The 17,153-nt window shown below is 41.0% G+C and overlaps 1 protein-coding gene across 2 annotated transcripts in view; it reads right to left on the reverse strand.

Annotated features, from left to right (window-relative positions):
- mad1l1 (mitotic arrest deficient 1 like 1) overlaps positions 1-2,391 on the reverse strand; it is a 50,000-nt gene extending 47,609 nt beyond the window's left edge. Inside the window, exons 1-7 of one of the 2 annotated variants that reach the window (XM_071523000.1) lie at positions 2,313-2,391; positions 1,628-1,791; positions 1,399-1,539; positions 779-958; positions 567-691; positions 306-387; positions 95-225 (exon numbers count right to left, since the gene is read on the reverse strand). In XM_071523000.1, coding sequence (XP_071379101.1) covers positions 95-225; positions 306-387; positions 567-691; positions 779-958; positions 1,399-1,539; positions 1,628-1,771 — 803 coding nt within the window. In that variant the 5' untranslated portion in view covers positions 1,772-1,791; positions 2,313-2,391. Of the gene's footprint in view, positions 1-94; positions 226-305; positions 388-566; positions 692-778; positions 959-1,398; positions 1,540-1,627; positions 1,792-2,100; positions 2,204-2,312 lie in introns of those variants that run through there. The other variant, XM_071523008.1, reaches the window with a different exon arrangement.
- Positions 2,392-17,153: the final 14,762 nt, after the last annotated feature.

Genomic DNA, 17,153 nt, shown 5'->3' on the forward strand with positions numbered 1-17,153 from the left:
CAGCTCTAAACAAATGCATGTCTATGTGAAAGGCACTAACCACAGTGTGTAAACTAGCACTTCTTCGCGTTAAAAACTGAAAAACGTGTTTCACCTGAGGTAGGCGTTATCATCCCGGAGGCGCCTCAGCTCCTTGTCCATATCTGGAACCCTGGCCACCTCTGACTTGATAGTCTTCACCATGGCGATGTCTTGCTCCTGCAGGGCGAGACGTCTCTCTAACTCCTGGTGAGATGGGGAGAGAATCAGCCAAGAGGAATACTGACATTACATGTGTATGTGTGTATGTATGTTGTGTATCATACCTTGATCTTGATGACATGTTCAGAGCAGGATGACTGGGCAGACTGGAGACTTTGGCACAGCTGAGACACTTCCTGGTACTTCCTGATGATTAGACCAATGAAGTAGAAGGACACCAATAAGTACAGAGCATTGCAAATACTAACCAAGTGTGGTCACCAGTCAGTATTTATTTCTTGCAGTGTATATTCAGCTCACTGTCCAATAGCACGAAGCAGAGCTAGATAAACCATGTCAGTGTATCTGTGTGTACATGTGTGTACCTGCGCTGTAAGTCCAGCTGTTCCTGCAGCGCCTGGTTTTCCAGGGTCTGAGTGGAAATGGTGGAGTCCTGGTTCTGAATCTTCTGCTTCAGCTCTCTGATCTCATCCTTCAAGGCACTGATGGTCTGCAGGACAGATTACAGAAAAGAGATAATGTAAGATAGGAAAGAGGAGCAGAGTAACAAAGAAAGTGTGTGTGTGTGTGTGTGTACCTGGTTAGCGGTGTTTAGTCTTGTGTCTCGCTCCTCCAGTTTCTTGTTCAAGCCCTCCAGGTTCTTTCGGACGGTTCGGTTCGCCTCCACCTGCTCTGATTGGCTCTTAGCTGCCTCTGCCTCTCTCTCTTCCAGCCGTTTTATTCGCCCCAAGAGTTCCTGGTTCCGGCCCACTTCATGCTGGAACACAAAACATTGAGATACAGTCTTTAATCAACGTCTTCTCTGACTCTTTGATCAGTTCATGTGTCAGAGAGAGAGAGAGAGAGAGGAAATACCTGTGGGAATGTATACTAGGGCTGGGCAAAAATTCAATATTATAATTTATCGTCTTTCAATAGAATCAAATCAGAATCATATCATGATGAAATAATAACACTGTGATATACAATTCTGTTGTCGAAATGTTCTCATACTTTATATTACTATGTAGTTCAATGCAATGAGCATTGATGATGTAACATGTGATTTTATGTGTATCTTATTTATCAATATCTAAATTACTCCTTATGATTATCGTGATATTAATTTTGTCCATATCGCCCAGTCCCAATCTATAGCTCATGTATACCATTATATTTATAAGAAGACATGAATGTAAGAGGATATATGACCTGTACCTCAAAGTCTCTTGCACTGTCAGAGGCAGCCTTCTCTAGTTCAAAACGAGCTCGCTTGTGGCTCAGCTCCATCTGTTTCTTCTCCTGGTCCAACTGAAGGTACTGGTTCTTAGAGTGAACCCTGTCTGCTGCTTCCAACAACTAAAAGATAAGACACTGTCAGTGTGAGGGTGTTTGTTTACAGTGCCTTGACACATCTCATTATTGAGGGCCTTTAGTGTCTGTATACCTCCATGCTGCGTTTGAACTGTATCTGCAGGTTTCCACTCCCAGCTGGGTGTTCAGTGAGGCGCTGTGGAGGATCAGGACGGGAGATGAAGGAATTGAAGGACTTGAGGGTTGCAAACACCGTGGTGTCATCTTCTAAATCCATTGTCACAGTCACTGGCGGTGCTATGCACAAACGGAGGGAGAGTTTAGATTAACAAGTGTCAGTATACTGCAGTGACACTAAACAACAGAAACTTAGCTAACGTTAGCTACCTGGTTCACTGGCCAGGTTAGCCATAGAATAAGGCTGAAATTAACTAACGCTCAGTAACTGCAAATATGGGCAACTCCAGGGTAACGACAAATGCCAAGAGGCTAACGTTATCAACCATTAGCTTGCTTGCTGACCCCAAGCAGCAATAGAGGTATTTAAGCTAACTTGGCTAATAAACAAAGCTAATATTTAGCAACATAGCCTGTAATGTTAGTTACCATAATTCTAGTCCCCTTTCGTGCCATTCTCTGTTAACCTAGGCGAGATGATTAACGTTATCTCAAACTGCATGTCGACATTTGTTAGTTTTCTGTTTTCTTGCTCATGTGTGAACCTAAGTAGCTATTCAAATGTTTGTAGCTAATAATTTTAGAGCTAGCTATCGTTTACATTATGACAGCCTTGTTTGTAAGCTTAACCACGTCCTCACCTCGCACACTTGTCTGCTGAGAGTAAGTTAGTTGTAGATAAGTTATCTTTAACCTGCTAGCCGGTTAGCTGAACAGTCAGAAAGCCCTCCAGTTTACTTCGAACGGGATGTGTCTAGTATCGCGAGACTTTAGCTAATGAGTATTCGAGAGCGTTAATAAGGGACGGTTTGCGCAGAGGGGCATACAGACCGCATCTACATGTAAAGCAAACTTTCATCAATTGATTTGCAGACATCTTCGTTGTCCTGTAAGCCGATGAACCACTTTAATTAATTTTGGTCCTATACCTTTATAATCAGTCTCGCATAGGCTATAGCACCATTTTAGACCCGAGTCTTTATTTATTCATTTAAAGACATTCAATCATTATTTAGCGTCGAGATCAAAATAGGCCTATTGTTGAATCATTAAAGAGCATTACAAAATTAAGAGCCATCCAGGGCTGCAAAATGGAACTATCGCACTACTATGAAGAACCATTTGTGAATAAAACACAGAACAACTGAAGAGCTATCACCATGAAGTGCTATAGAGCCACAAATCATCACCACCTGTCAGAGCAATACATGCCAGAACACTGTGTATGAAATAATGAATGACAAAATGTAGAGTATACCACAAAGTGTAGTTACATAGTTTTTCCCACAGAGAGCAGCACTGCTACATGAAGTCTACATTTTACACAAGCTGATGAGATGAGCAAGACTTCTGAGTTGAGGGCGCTGGGTGGAGACATAAGCTCCTGTCTGCTCAGACTTACTATGAAAAAGTCTCCTTGGCAGATTATTATTTCATAAACATTCATCACTGAGGGGGTGCAGGTCTACGGGTCAACTCCAGCTATGATTTGCTCTTCTGTCAAATCAATCATCTTGCCACAACATGCTATTCTTAAATATGTATCAAGCAGTTGGGGACTTTTATAATTATTCATTGTTTACATATCATGGACCCTGATACTTTTGGTTACGCACTTCTGAACTACAAACAGCACAACCAGTGTTCCCAGGCCTTGTAATTCCTACTGACTCTCTTTCTCATGCCTCTATTTTACACACCAAAATAAACATAGAGAACACATAAATGTAGCAGACGTGACATCCAATGAGAGAGAGTGTGTATCTTTTCATTCTTTTTCTATTGTCATTGCTTTGCTTTTGGTATCAAGCACATTTTGGAAGTGTATACACCATGTTCTTGATGTCCCAACGCAACTAGGTGGTAGTGACATGGGAGAGGGGTACAGGGCATCGAGGGAAAGAGGAACATTTTAACATTTTAGGCTTTTACCCGATGGTCTTATTCAGAGCAACTTACAGCAACAGTAGAATAAGCTTCAACTGCTCAATCACCATTACGAGCGGCCAATAGGAGGCGGTGCCAGGGTCAGAGTCGTAGCGCCCTCACAATATTTATGTGAGAGAAGTGCTACAAAAGATAAAATAAGAGCTAGGGACAGCGATAGAGGGCAGTTTGTGGTTTTTTTTTTTTGAGGTTGGGTGAGACCCGAGAGGGAGCGAGTGGAGGGGTGTGAATTCATCTGAAAAGGTCAGACAGTACAGACATGTCCTCTTCACAGTGACATAAGAGCTCTCATTCTCACTGTCACTGTCTCTTTCTCTCTCACCCTTTCACCCCCAAGAGTATTCTGTCTGTTTCTGTCTGTTGCCTTTAACCCCCCACCCCCTCCTCTCTTTTTCCTCTATATCATTCTCTCCTTTTCTTGGACCCCCTTCTCTTCCCTTACTCGGTGGCCAGCAACACTTTCTTCCTCACTGTGTTTCATATTCTATCTCGGTCTGACTCAGTCTCTCTCTCTCTTGGGGATTCTGCCGTTCCCTCACCTCTGTCTCCACCTGGCCTCTCCCTCCTGAGGTTGCCCTGACTGCAGCAATCTAAAAAAAATGATGTAAATACATATGTGTGCACGCACAGACACACACACAGACACAAACACACACACACACACACACACACACACACCACACACAGATAGAGTAAATCAGCAGAAGTGCCTGCAGATGTGCCCTCCAATGCCATCTGTTGTGTAAAATCTAAAAGCAGACCACAAAAAGCCATCTTTAGACTCGATGACTTTGCCACCCACACAACCCCCAAAAACACATGTACACACACACAAACAATGTCACGAATGTAAATACTCCTGTTTTGTTTTTGTTTGTTTTTTCGGGGGGGGGGGCATTTTTGCCTTTATTTAACGGTTCAAAGTAGAGATAGACAGGAAAGATTGGAAGAGAGAGGAGGATGACATGTAACCCAGGATGTTGCGTTTATATGGTAAGCGCCATAGACCACTGATCCACCAGGATGCCCAAATACTCCTGTTTTATCCCTGCAAACACATGCAAATCATAACGGTATGTGTGGGCAGCAGATATCTTAATATCTATATTGTATATTTCGGATGCCTGTCATGTTGTTAGCTATGTTGACCTTTACGTCTCCACAGTCAGAAAACTGTAAAATGGTGAGAATTGATAACTCTGTAATTCTAACAGCCATAAAAAAGGCTTTTAACAACGCCAGCCATCCAAGGAGGTGCAGTGATGTCATTAAACTGTGATGAACTTTACAGTAAAGCTTTACATTCACAAACATTATTCTTGATTCTTGAATTGAGATGTGTCCTTAATGCGACTGCGACAGAGTTTTACAATGTTGAATGTGATTATGTTAATACAGATAGAATATAATGAAGTTATTGGTCAGAAGGTATAAGGTCATATGAACAAGACTGAACACCCAATGACAAATATAGTTCAACCACTTTAAGGAGATGCATAATAAGATGTGCACCTTCTTCTAGAAGATATTAGCGATTCACTTAAAAAAAAATTATAGAATGACTATTTTTTTAATATATTGTCAGATTCTGCTTTGCTCATGTTTGTTTATGTGCTCAAAGTGTGATTTTCAGACCTGTTTCACCATGTAATGGAAGAGAATGGAGAGAGAAAAAAAACGCAATCCAATCGTCTCTACCGGAGCAACAGAGAACAGAGAATCACCGATTTTGGGGATAAATCATGTCCAGGAAGCTACACAACCCAAGGTACGACCAAAGTTCAACATCCCTTTAAGAGAACATATAGGAATGGTTCTTAGTAAATGTACTTTGCCATTTCTCCCTCAACACGTCAATCTGCCCTTCACAGGAACTGTTGTGCGAAGGCCTGACCTGTCAATCAAGGTCACTCCAAGGTCAGTCAGGCGTAATGTGTTGCCTCAATAACTATTGGACCTATAAGTCTGAGAAGTGAAGATGGGGAAAGAAAATGGACAATTAGGAGGAAAAGGAAACTAGATAAGAGGGAGCAGAGGGTGAGAGAGGAAAGATGGAAATGCACATTACTGAAACGAAATGGAAGGAAGGAGGAAAGGAAGGAGGATGAACGGAAGAAAGGTAATGGGGAAAAAAAGAGCATGAAATTGGAGAAAAAGGGGAAAGAGAGGGACAGAAAAAGAGTGTTATAGATCAAATGAGGTAAAGGTTACAGAGAAGAATCAATAAAGTGAAGATTTTATACTCTTCTAATGAAGGAGGACAGAGTCGATAGCTGATTCAAGCTTTCTGTGTTCTCAAGCCCCAGGGAATACCTTAACAATATTAGTTTATGGGTGACGGGCATGCGCACACACACACACACACACACACACACACATACAGAGAGAGAGAGAGAGAGAGAGAGAGGGGAAAGGCACATACAAACCACAATCAGGCAACAAAATAAAAATAAACCCAACTTACTAATTAATAAAATAAGCAAACTCAGTGAAGCAGTTAGGTTGAGGAGGAGATGTGTGTCACAGGATTTTATAAATTCTTCCCCGGGGGGTTTTCAGCATCCACAGCCTCTCTGCCCTCGGCAGGGCAGCACCCCAGAGAGCAGCAAGATCACCGCTGCACAACACATCAGCATGAACACAGAACCAGAGATGAGCGCTTTTTATTTGCAAGAGCCATAATGTAAATTACAATTAAATAAGTGATAAGTAATAATATACTACATATTATTGCGCGTTTGTGTGTGTGTGTGTGTGTGTGTGTGTGTGTGTGTGTGTGTGGCTAATCCCTCATATTTCCATGGTTTGCTGTCACTCACCTGATTCTCAATATAGATTTACCCAACAGCGTTCCATTGGGAATCACTTGCTGAGACATGAAAGATTGGACTCTGTGTGTGTCTGTGTGTGTGTGTGTGTGTGTGTGTGTGTGTGTCTGTCTGTCTGTCTGTCTGTCTGTCTGTCTGTCTGTATGAGCCATCAGCTGGAATACAACCAATCAGACAGATCGGATTTATCTACAGGGTATTTTGATTGACAGACAAAAAATAAGAAACATCATGGCTTTGCTGGAGGTGAGGAACGGAGAGAGAATAAGAAGCAGAAAAACACAGGGCGAGGAGGAGGAGGAGAGATGGTGGTATGAAGAGGGGATGCAGAGAGGTGGGATGGAGAGAGAAGAGGGGAGCGAACATAGGAAGAAAGAGGAGATGTTGCTATAAAGAGGTGCGACAGAGGGTGCAGACTGTGTGGGTTGAGGTGCAGACAATAGTCAGATACATGAAATCATTTCCACTACATTGACGGCTGCAATAAACTTAACATGGATGTTTTTGAAGGTGAATACCAATATTTTTAGACTGAAGTCACATATAGACAATATTTTGTGCTAATATTCTTTAAATGTAATCATTTTCATGATCAGTCACATATAGGCAATATTTTGTGCTAATATTCTCTATATGTAATCATTTTCATAATCAGTCACATATAGACAATATTTTGTGCTTATATTCTTTAAATGTAATCATTTTCATGCCAAATAATTGCAAGTACTTAGTGCTTTATTCTTGTGAGGATAGAAAAGCCCCTGAAACAGCATTTAGACACTAGAACACTAGCCTACAAATTGAAACCCAGACTAGTAAAATTATTTTAGGTGAGTTAATTAGCAGCTCCTTAAGGCAATGTGACCCACCCCACCTATTCAGTGGTAGGGGAAACTCTGGGATACATTAGGCCTTTAGATGAGAAATTAATTTCCAGAAACATAATTGAACAATTAAATTAATAAGAAAAATGTTTTACCAACTGTTTTTCTGTAGCTGTGGTCAGGGAGGAACCTCCTGGCCGATATCCGATATTTAATAAAAGGCCAATGTCCAATATATTTGCCAATATATCAGAACAGTATATTGGCAAACAGATAGATTGGTCTAACCATAGTAGATACTCCCCTTGAATCTACAGTAGGACTCTATAATGGGTTAGACTATAATTTCATTATAAGATCTGATACACTGTGCCTTAACAAAGGCTCTATGATACACAATGTAGTCCTACAGCACAGCAAGTCTTTTCTTCTTCTAGTGTTTTCTCCTCTTCTGTCTTACACAGTTTATACTGAAGAACGAGGATGTGCTGCATTTCCGGTAATCACTGAAGCCTAAAAAATGGCTTCTGCGGCAGTCTGTGATCTGTGTGACACTACGTAGAAAATGACTCCCTCCTCCATGACCTTTACAGATCTGATAGCATTGGCTGGATTAGGTGCAAGGCAGATAGAAGTTGACATGCCCAAGGGTCTCGGGACGGGGAAGAGGAGTGGGTTACCGTGGGAGGAACCAACTTCTAATAGAAGTGAAGCCGGTCATACCTCAACTAGTCAGTTCATCAGTCATCACTCTTGCCATATTGATCTTCTGTTTTCCTACTCCTCCTTCATACATGGTAAAATCCATCAACTCATCTGCTGGTGAAATTGTGTGTGCACAGCTCTGTTCATATGTGATAGAGGCAGCTGCTGCAGCGTAATCCTTCCATGGAAGTGGAGAAAAAACTGAAAGTCACAATTCTCTTTGTCCCTCTGTTAAGTCCTAAAATCAGTTCAACCACCACATTTAATGTTGTTACAAATGTGCCTTTTACTTGAAATTACATGTTTGTCAGATATACACAAGAAGTCAGAAAATCTCTTGAAAGTGACTCACCTTTAAAGTTACTCCTTGCTTTCCCTATTTTCACCTATTCTCACCTCCTCTGACCTCTAGAAAAGAAATATTAACAGATGACATGCATTCTGTTGTATGGGTGTTTCTGCATGGAAACATTTCTGAGTTGCAGTGATTATATTGCATTTAAGACAATTATAGAGACATTTTGGATTAAGAATTAAACACTGAACGCCTGTTCACTTCACTGTAGGAAGTGTCTGACGGAACTCCTAAAACCAGCCAATGTGCTTGTAGTCCTTTGTAGTTTTTCAATGTTTTATCAGAGTTTGAAAACTCTCCATGGTGCACCATGAGATCTATTTAACTGCATCATGTAAATACAATGTTTTCACCCTGCACATTCAAAAGCATATAGCTTTCATCGATGAAAGAATGATTGTTGTCTTGCTATGACAAAATGCTAATGAGGGAAGCCCGCCTGTCCCCCATCAAAGGAGGTTGCATTTCGTCTGATATAGCGTATTAACACATAACAGTGAAGTAACTTTGACAAAAATAAACCCAGGCGGGATGTTCACTGTGATGGATTACCTATCTCAAGCAAGTTTCAAGTGTCACAGTTACTAACATAATTTTTGCATTGTTTATTGACGTTGTGTATCTTGTTGTTTTGTGAGTGTGCGTGTGCGTGTGTGTGTGTGTATTGCTTGATCTCTGATTAATGTTCCACTTTCCCTAGCCAACAGTGGGTTCATTTATCATCAGCCCACTCCAGTACAGAGGAGAGTCAAGAGCCTCAATGGATGACAGTTTCTCAAAGGTCCATTCGCAGACACCAAGGTGAAAGGGATTGCAGCAGACATAATGTGAAACACGCACAGATAAAATACATCCTCTTTGCGTCCCAAAGTGACTCCAAGTTCTCACCCTCTACAGGCTGTGATGATCATTTCTAACTTTTCTCATTATCTTCCTTGTCAGGGCGAAAGGAAAGAGTGGAACCAACAAAGAGTGATGATAGTTCAGGAGCAGCTAAAGGCTGGAAATCATTTTTAATAATATGAGTTTGACTTCCAAGCTCTGGCTTCAGCACCGGCTCTCACATTTACCTATTTTGAGAAATCAAATCCAACTTTTTTTCGAATTAGTGAAGGTGTCGTGAGGTGTTTATATCTAATGTCTGGATGACAAGGGTTGTGATTGTGGCCATTCTCTATGGAAATCAGTGCAGACATTTTTACCAATATTTTTGTTGCAATGCACACAGGAGCTTTACAAAACTGTGAAGTGACATTTTAAAATGTTATGTTTTTTGGAAACCTAAAACAATGCATCATAGACCTGGTCTTTTTCTGGGACGATGGCAGCAGCAATGCAGTCTGCACATTGCGCCAGGGAGTCACATTTATCTGGTAAATGAGGTTTATTTTTTTCGCCCTTTCTCTCTCTCTCTCTCTCTGTCTATCTCTCTCTCTCTCCCTCTTGCGTCCTTATCAAAATGCGAGCTTGAATCAGCTAGGTTGAATCAAAGACAAACCACAGATCATATCCAGTGTGACAGCAATAGCTGATAAGAACAGAAAGATTGAATAAAGTTTCCGTTTTTGTGATTCACCTCTGGTCTCTCGCCTCACGTACTTTCAGTGTGGGTATATTACAGTGAGCAGTGAGCAGTGAGCGGTCAGGTTGTGACCTCTGATTGGCAATGACCTGAGTGATTGAGTCGTCTGTTTCATGTCTGACAGGGCCACAGTAGTGATACATTGATTCGGGCCAGGTCATTTCAACCTGAATTAGCTTGAGTAACCAAGTCAGGTCAGGGCATTTCTACCTCCTCAGCCTCCAGTACCATCGATCCACACAGTCACGCCTCATAAACATTAATTATTACCTATCAAGACATCATGTTATCATAAGACATTATGGAGGCCAATTGCCTGTGGCTACACATTGGAAGCAATGTGTGATTAACAATGCATTTTCCTCCGGTGTTTTCTAATTAAGTGATAAACATGCCAATCATTTCTAAGGAACAAAATATGTGCGCACACCAGCATATTCTGTACGTTTGGCTGCCAGTCTCTCTCTTGCTATCTATCTCTGCTATGACAAATTATAAGGGTAAGAAGAATTATAAGGGTAATCCAAGTGAAAAACAGAATTATGAGGGCGATCCAAGTCAAAAACAAACACAGAAGCCTATCCTGCCCAGTAAGCATTTGACAGACAGTGGTGCGTAGGAGGTGGCCAAGTTTATCAACCCAAGAACAAAACAAGATTTTCACAACATGATGATTGTAAAATGAATAAAATAGCTTTGAAAACTGTTTTGAACTGAAGTCAGAAGATATTTAGGTCCTCATCTCACAAAATGATGCACGCAGCACCTGCAGATGTCATCTTGACTTTCAGTTCGGCTCTATATTGACTATATTTCAATACTGGTGCAGGCCCAGAAGCAGCCTTTTAATATTCCACACTCTGTCTTTGAGCATCGAGGAGTCGCACTACTGAGAAAACTGTATCAAAGAAGTATGAAAAGCCCTGGCTGATAGATCTACCTATCTCACATTAAAATGCCTGCAACTTCAGCAGAACAGAGATGGATGTGAGTTTGCGTGTGTGTGTCTGTGTTTGATAACCAGAGAAAATGATACAAACAGAATGAAAATGAATGACGAAAAGCTGTCATAATGTTTTAAGGGAGATGTTTGCATGAGATAAAATCCACAAAAGACAGAGACTTCACTTAACTATCCCAAGGTTCAGCTCATCAGTACTTCTAGCAATCATCTTTTTGAAATGTGCCTCCCACGGTCCTGTCACAGTGTTAGCCCACTGCACTTCAAACGTTACGCGCTCACCAGCGGGGCCGCTCAAACTCCAAAGATCACGGATGGTGAGAGAGTGAAGGGAGGTGATTATATAATAGAGGTGAAAATTTGTAAGGTTCAAAATATTTTCTCTATAAAGCTTTCAAAAGGCAAGGGAATAATTTTGACAGTTTGTGTGCGTGTGTGTGTGCGTTCTTGTGTGTCTCTCCAGGTTTTTCTTTCCCCTACAGTGAATACAATGGATTTGAAAACAATGTGATAATATGATGCGATTACATTATATGGTTTTCTCCCAGATATTGATGAACACATAATGCCAAGACTGTGGTGTGTTCGATTGGCAGCCTATAAGGTTTTGAAGAAACATATACAGTATGTCTGGTTAGAACTGAAAATCAATTTTGAGAGATAGAGAGTGGTGCAGCATATGGATCTACAGATTCCACTATTTACCGAGATAATCAATCCCAGCTTCCTTTTGCAAGGTTCATCCGGAGTCAAGACCAATACAATGCTTCATGTGAACATATCTAATAAATGTATTTTCTGTCCTTACACTCAATTTCTTGTCCTATGAGCTGCTGCTATCGCTTTATTTTTTGAAGTGGTCTCATCTGTACTTTATCTATATGCAAATTCACCCTGAGTCTTTGTCATACAGGTGGAGTTACCTACAGAAAAATGACCACAAGGTAGTTACAGCAAAAGATATCTGCTGACTCTGAAGGGAAAGCTGTACAATTCATCAAAGTCAGTGCTACTAGTTTATCTCTGTGAACGTGTTTGTGTGCATGTGTTTGTACAGTATGTGTGTGTGTGTGTGTGTGTGTGTGTGTGTGTGTGGGTATGACTTAAGTCACTTTCCGGGACACACACCAGACTCAAGACCAGTTGATTGGGGACAGCTTGTGCAATTGGGGACAAAAGCCATCTCCCCAATTGGTAAAAAGCTGATTTTTGGGTCAGTGGTTAAGGTTAGGTTTAGGTTAAGGTTAGGGTTAGGTTAAGGTTAGGGTAAAGGTTAGGTTTAGGCAAGTAGTGGTCATGGTTATGGTTATGGTTAGGGTAAGTCTCCAGGAAATGAATGTAAGTCTATGTAAATACCCAAAAGTGACATAAGTAAGTGTGTGTGTGTGTGTGTGTGTGTGTGTGTGTGTGTGTGTGTGTGTGTGTGTGTGTGTGTGTGTGTGTGTGTGTGTGTGTGTGTGGATGTCTAAGTCTACAAATGTAATATATCACTAGTGGCCAGAAGCCCAGGTGAGGCAAAATCATACAAACATCTTTAATGACACTGGGTTCTTCTGGGTTCAAATCTCCTCAATGTCAGCCATGCTGTAAAACTGCTGCAGTCCTCCAAGGAGTCAGAGCATGCACAGCGAGGCAGCCATGCAGTAAAAGGTTACATTCGAGAGACTTTAACATAAAATTTGGTATAAAGTTGAAAGAATTAGAGTTTGCTCTACAGGTCTTACGATACAAAAAAATGGTTAAAGTTAAAGGACATGTTAAAACTTTGCTAAATGTATAATCAAGTCAAGTCAATCAAATCAATCAAGTCAAATCATGTCAAATCTTTATAAGGGAAACAGCTGTGGAGAAGAAGCCTATATAATGATGAGGGTTTTTTTCAGTGGTGGATCAGGGCATTTTTAAGTCCACCACTAGATCAAGCCTGTGGCTGGGAACATGGCTTTGTTTACCAGACATTAAGTGGCCACAGCAGGCTCAAGCCTGGTAAAGACAGATGTGTCTCTGCTGGTGAAATTTTGTATCAGAGAGAGTCTAGTAGAATGAGGAATGCTTACTGTTGATGGAAACAGACAGAAAAAAAACCTTAAAAGGAGAGAGCTGTAGTGATCTTGGTCTTCATGGTCTTTTATTAATGATACCTCCTTCCTTGTTTTATGACCGGTGTTCATGCATTTCAGTTACTTCAGGACAAGATGTTTAACAGCCCTGCCACAAGCTAAAGCTATTGAAGCTATAGAAAATAAAACAACAGCTAAAGCTATTAAAACTATGGACAACAAGGTGTGTTACAGTAATGTATAAACTGGCCTCCAGTTTTCTCAATTAATTAATGCCTTCGTTCGAAGCACTAAGATGTCAGAGATCAATCAATTTAACGCTACAGGTTAAACTCTTGAATCTGGGCCAAAATTCTCTAAAGATTTTCTATAAGTGGATCAACAATGAACCTCAGTTATCCTGACATAAGGGCTTTTATTTCTAAATAAAGAAACAAGAGATGGCAAAACTACAGGCATGTTGCCAGCTGGGAAAAGCTTTAGGAAATTGACTTGAATGAGAGCCAAATCAGTCCAACCCGTCTCTTTAATTCCACACACATAAAGCCACTGTTTAAGTTGGTAACTGTCTGATTTTTCCATTTTGATTCGTTCTGCTTACTGCAATCTATCGTTTACTTTTTTTCTTGCAGTCATTATTGTGTGCCCGCCTAACATCAAAGGCTGTGCATTCAGTGCTAAATATTCTAATATAGGATTACATGAAATAACAATTTCTCTTACCAACAGCAAACACACGAGGGGAATGAATGCAGAAACCCATTGAGGTGTGAAATTACCTCAATGTAATTAACTGAAAAATGAAAAAGTGGGTTTGATTTCTTCACCTTAAAAATGATAATTTTGTGCTTGTTCTTGTGGCTCAGTGGTCTGAGGCACATACCATCTAACGTCCTGGGTTCAAATCCGGCCCAGGACGTTTGCTGCATGTTATCCCCCTCTCTCTCCAGTCTTTCCTGTCTAACAAAGGCAAAAATAGCCCATTAAAAAACAAAAAAAAAGTATAATTTGTTCTGTTTCAACAGGATCTGAATACTGAAAGCTCCATTAAAAGTAATTCTTGCCGAACCTCAGAGAGACCACTTTAAAGAACTGTGTGACAGGGCAAGTTAGCATAAGGTACTTCCCAAAATCAATTACAACATAAAGAAGGAGTCAGCAAATCGACAAAGTGGCCTGACTGCATGGAAAATCAAAAGCTTATCAAGAGAGGTTTCCTTTACTTTGAAAAGGGGACATATCAAACCAACTTCTGCCCACTTGGGAGAATCCCTGAACTTCACCTTTCAAATATGTTGCTCCTAGAAGCTCGAGCACAGTTAGGTCCGCATGACAGAGCATTCACAACCAGGAACAAGAGAGGGGAGTTTGGCCCACCTCTAAATATGTGATATCACCTCAATGAAAAGCTTTGATAACATAGGGCTCGGAGAATGAACTAGGAAAAAATGGAAATTGGTGACTCTGATAATACCCAAGAGGATTTTTTTGCAGAAAACATGTGTAGTAGGAACACTTGTTTCAATATTAATGCAGTACTCCCTCTTAGTTCTCGACACACCCCCCGCAGCACTAGATTGACTCCTCCCTGGTCCAGCCCTCCAATTAGCTTGTCAGGGTATTTAAGGCAGCTGTGGCATCATGGCTGCCTTTCCTTTTCTCTGCCTGTTGGTTGCCATATTGGCCCCTCTTTGTGACTCTGAGGTAGGTGATGCAGTCATGAGGTTGTTTAAGGGTGTTTCTATGTACTCAATGACTGAGTTTTATTTTGTTTGTAATAGTCTCCTGTCTACCTGGTCGTACTGGTGTCTGCTGGCTGAGATTTGTGAATTAAGGTAGGTTTTCCAACTGTTTGTGCACCAAGCACATGTGAAGTGGTACTGCAACTGATCAATCTTATCTGCTATAGTTCCTGTCTGCCCTTGGGTGCTGTGGATTCTTACCACCCTGAGTCTGCGTAGCCAGCGCACATTTCGTCAAGGTACTGGTCACTGTAGTTAGGGGTAAGTAGGGTACGATAAATACCCGAGGTAATGGTTATTATAGTGTTATAGACCTGTTACTAATGTGCCTCTTGTATTGTAGGTCTCTATCAGCTGCTGTTTTGCCTCTATAGTTTTGTATTTACTGTGTATGTGTGTTGACTTGGTTGATTTATCTCGTTGCCAGTTGTATCTGGTACTTTTAGTGAGAGCCAACTGGTTTGTTATTAATGACCTTTTTATGTTCGAGTAATCTAGTATATCTGTTATCCCCTTATAGGGGAGCAGAGTGCTGGCTGGTTGGAGAGGCTCGACACCCTGGTGCGGTTCCCTTCACAAGTTTGTACTGGTAAAAGAGCACTGGGACACTGTTTTTCACCTTTTTGCTGTGATTGCTGTTTTGCAGTGAATACACATGTGGTAGGTAAGTGGTTGCACCCCTGGACACGCCCTCAGTTAGTCTGCCTCTCCATTGCTGGCCTCAGCCCACGCTCCCCTTCGTAAGTACTGGAAGTGTTTTAGTAAAAGAATTGCATTTGTTAGACATTAATTAAATTATTGTAATAAATATTTTGTTACATCCTTTCACATAGGTTTGATTCCTTTTTCATTTGTGTTTAACCCATCCTCTCCACAGACCCTTCCAGTCATTAATTATTCAATAAATTTGCATTTCTTTTGGAATCACGTCTCTGTCTTACTTTGGTTATCGAACTTGTGTAGCCTGTGTATGACCGAGGTATTAGTCCAGGTTCCTCAGTATACTTCCTGGGGTGAAACTCCCCAGGTGGCGTTGTCGGGTTAGTTATATTCTATTTGCTCACATCGCTACCCCGCCACACATGGATTTTATAGTATGAGTTCCAAAAGTTAGTCTCCTATCAATTGTCAAAGGAGTGGTATAACATTACAGATAAGTCTTGGCTGTCTGGGTGCACATGGAATTGACTTGGTGCTTGGTGCTGATGTATTACAAGGCAGTTAGGATTGATACACTATTACTCTATGCAGCTCTGGTATGATTGCATCGAATGCTCAGCTGAAATCCACCAGCAGGATCCTGGCATAGGAGCGGTCCAGGTGTTACAGAGCAAACTGTGTGAACTGACACAATCTGGGAAGGTGCAAATTATTAGTGTCTTGCGTTATAAGTGTGAACTCACCCAAAGTTGTGAATTTACCTGAAAGTTGGAAAACACTTGCAAAGGATTCTGCTTGTTGCATGCATTTCTAAATAAAATGCATGATATAGATTTATTTGGATGGAGTTGTCAGAGGATTGGGCTGAATGTTAAGCTCAACTGCTGTAAGTGGCTAACCAACACATCTCCACTTTTGAGGTAACTAGTATCAAATGTGGAACCCCAAGCGATATTACAGGTATGTGCGGTAAAGTTAAATTAAACTATAAAAGTATGTTAAGAAGCATGTTTGTTCATAGTGGTTTGGCTGTATGTCATAAGAATAACATGCGATTGTGTTCCGGTGTAAAAAAACATTTGAAGTCAAAATCACACATCTACCCATGTGGAGGATGAAAGGGTTTTCTGTTCTCTGGGAACTGTAATTGTGATGGAGTGCCCATGTCAACTTCAATATACTCTGCAATTCATATGGAGGGCCCAGGCACCAGGAGTTCCTGACTTCCCATCAACATTTCACATGTTCACGCCTTTTTAAGGTGCCCTCCACCGTCAAACTCTGTGGCCTCAGCAGACATAAGAAGAGGCAAACCCTCCATTATTGCCCCAGTCAAACAACATGGGGGAACTAGAGAGCTCATTTCCAGTTTAGACATAACCACCCTGCCAATTTTTCCAAAACTTGGTACAGTGGTAGAAGGACAGCCCTAATGGCCACTGAACAAATATACTGCTGATTGGCCATGTGGTGTTGTGATTGACTAAAAGATTAAAAGTGGATAGAATCGTTTCAGGTCCAGTCATGAAAATGTGAAGCAAGTTGATAATGTGGCATGGAAGAAATTATTAACTTCTGGTGAAAATCGAACACGAGGAACTGGCATATATTCACAATTGCATATACTTGGCACAGGTATGTGCTCTACTGAGTGCCATCTATTTATCTTCTGTCTTTAGTCTCTGGACGTATGGCTGCACTGATGTGGTGGGGTGCAGAAATCATGGTGATATAATTTGGTTTGAGTACTTTTGTTTTGCTGTATGTTTGGTAAGTCTAGTGGGTGTTTTGTCTTGAGGATTAATGGGTGTAAGTTGA

The sequence above is a fragment of the Centroberyx affinis genome, unplaced genomic scaffold (assembly GCF_046629955.1).
Source record: "Centroberyx affinis isolate AG114_WGS23_722 - 3 ecotype Tasmania unplaced genomic scaffold, CSIRO-AGI_Caff_v1 ptg000100l_1, whole genome shotgun sequence".
Classification (NCBI taxonomy): Eukaryota; Metazoa; Chordata; class Actinopteri; order Beryciformes; family Berycidae; genus Centroberyx; species Centroberyx affinis.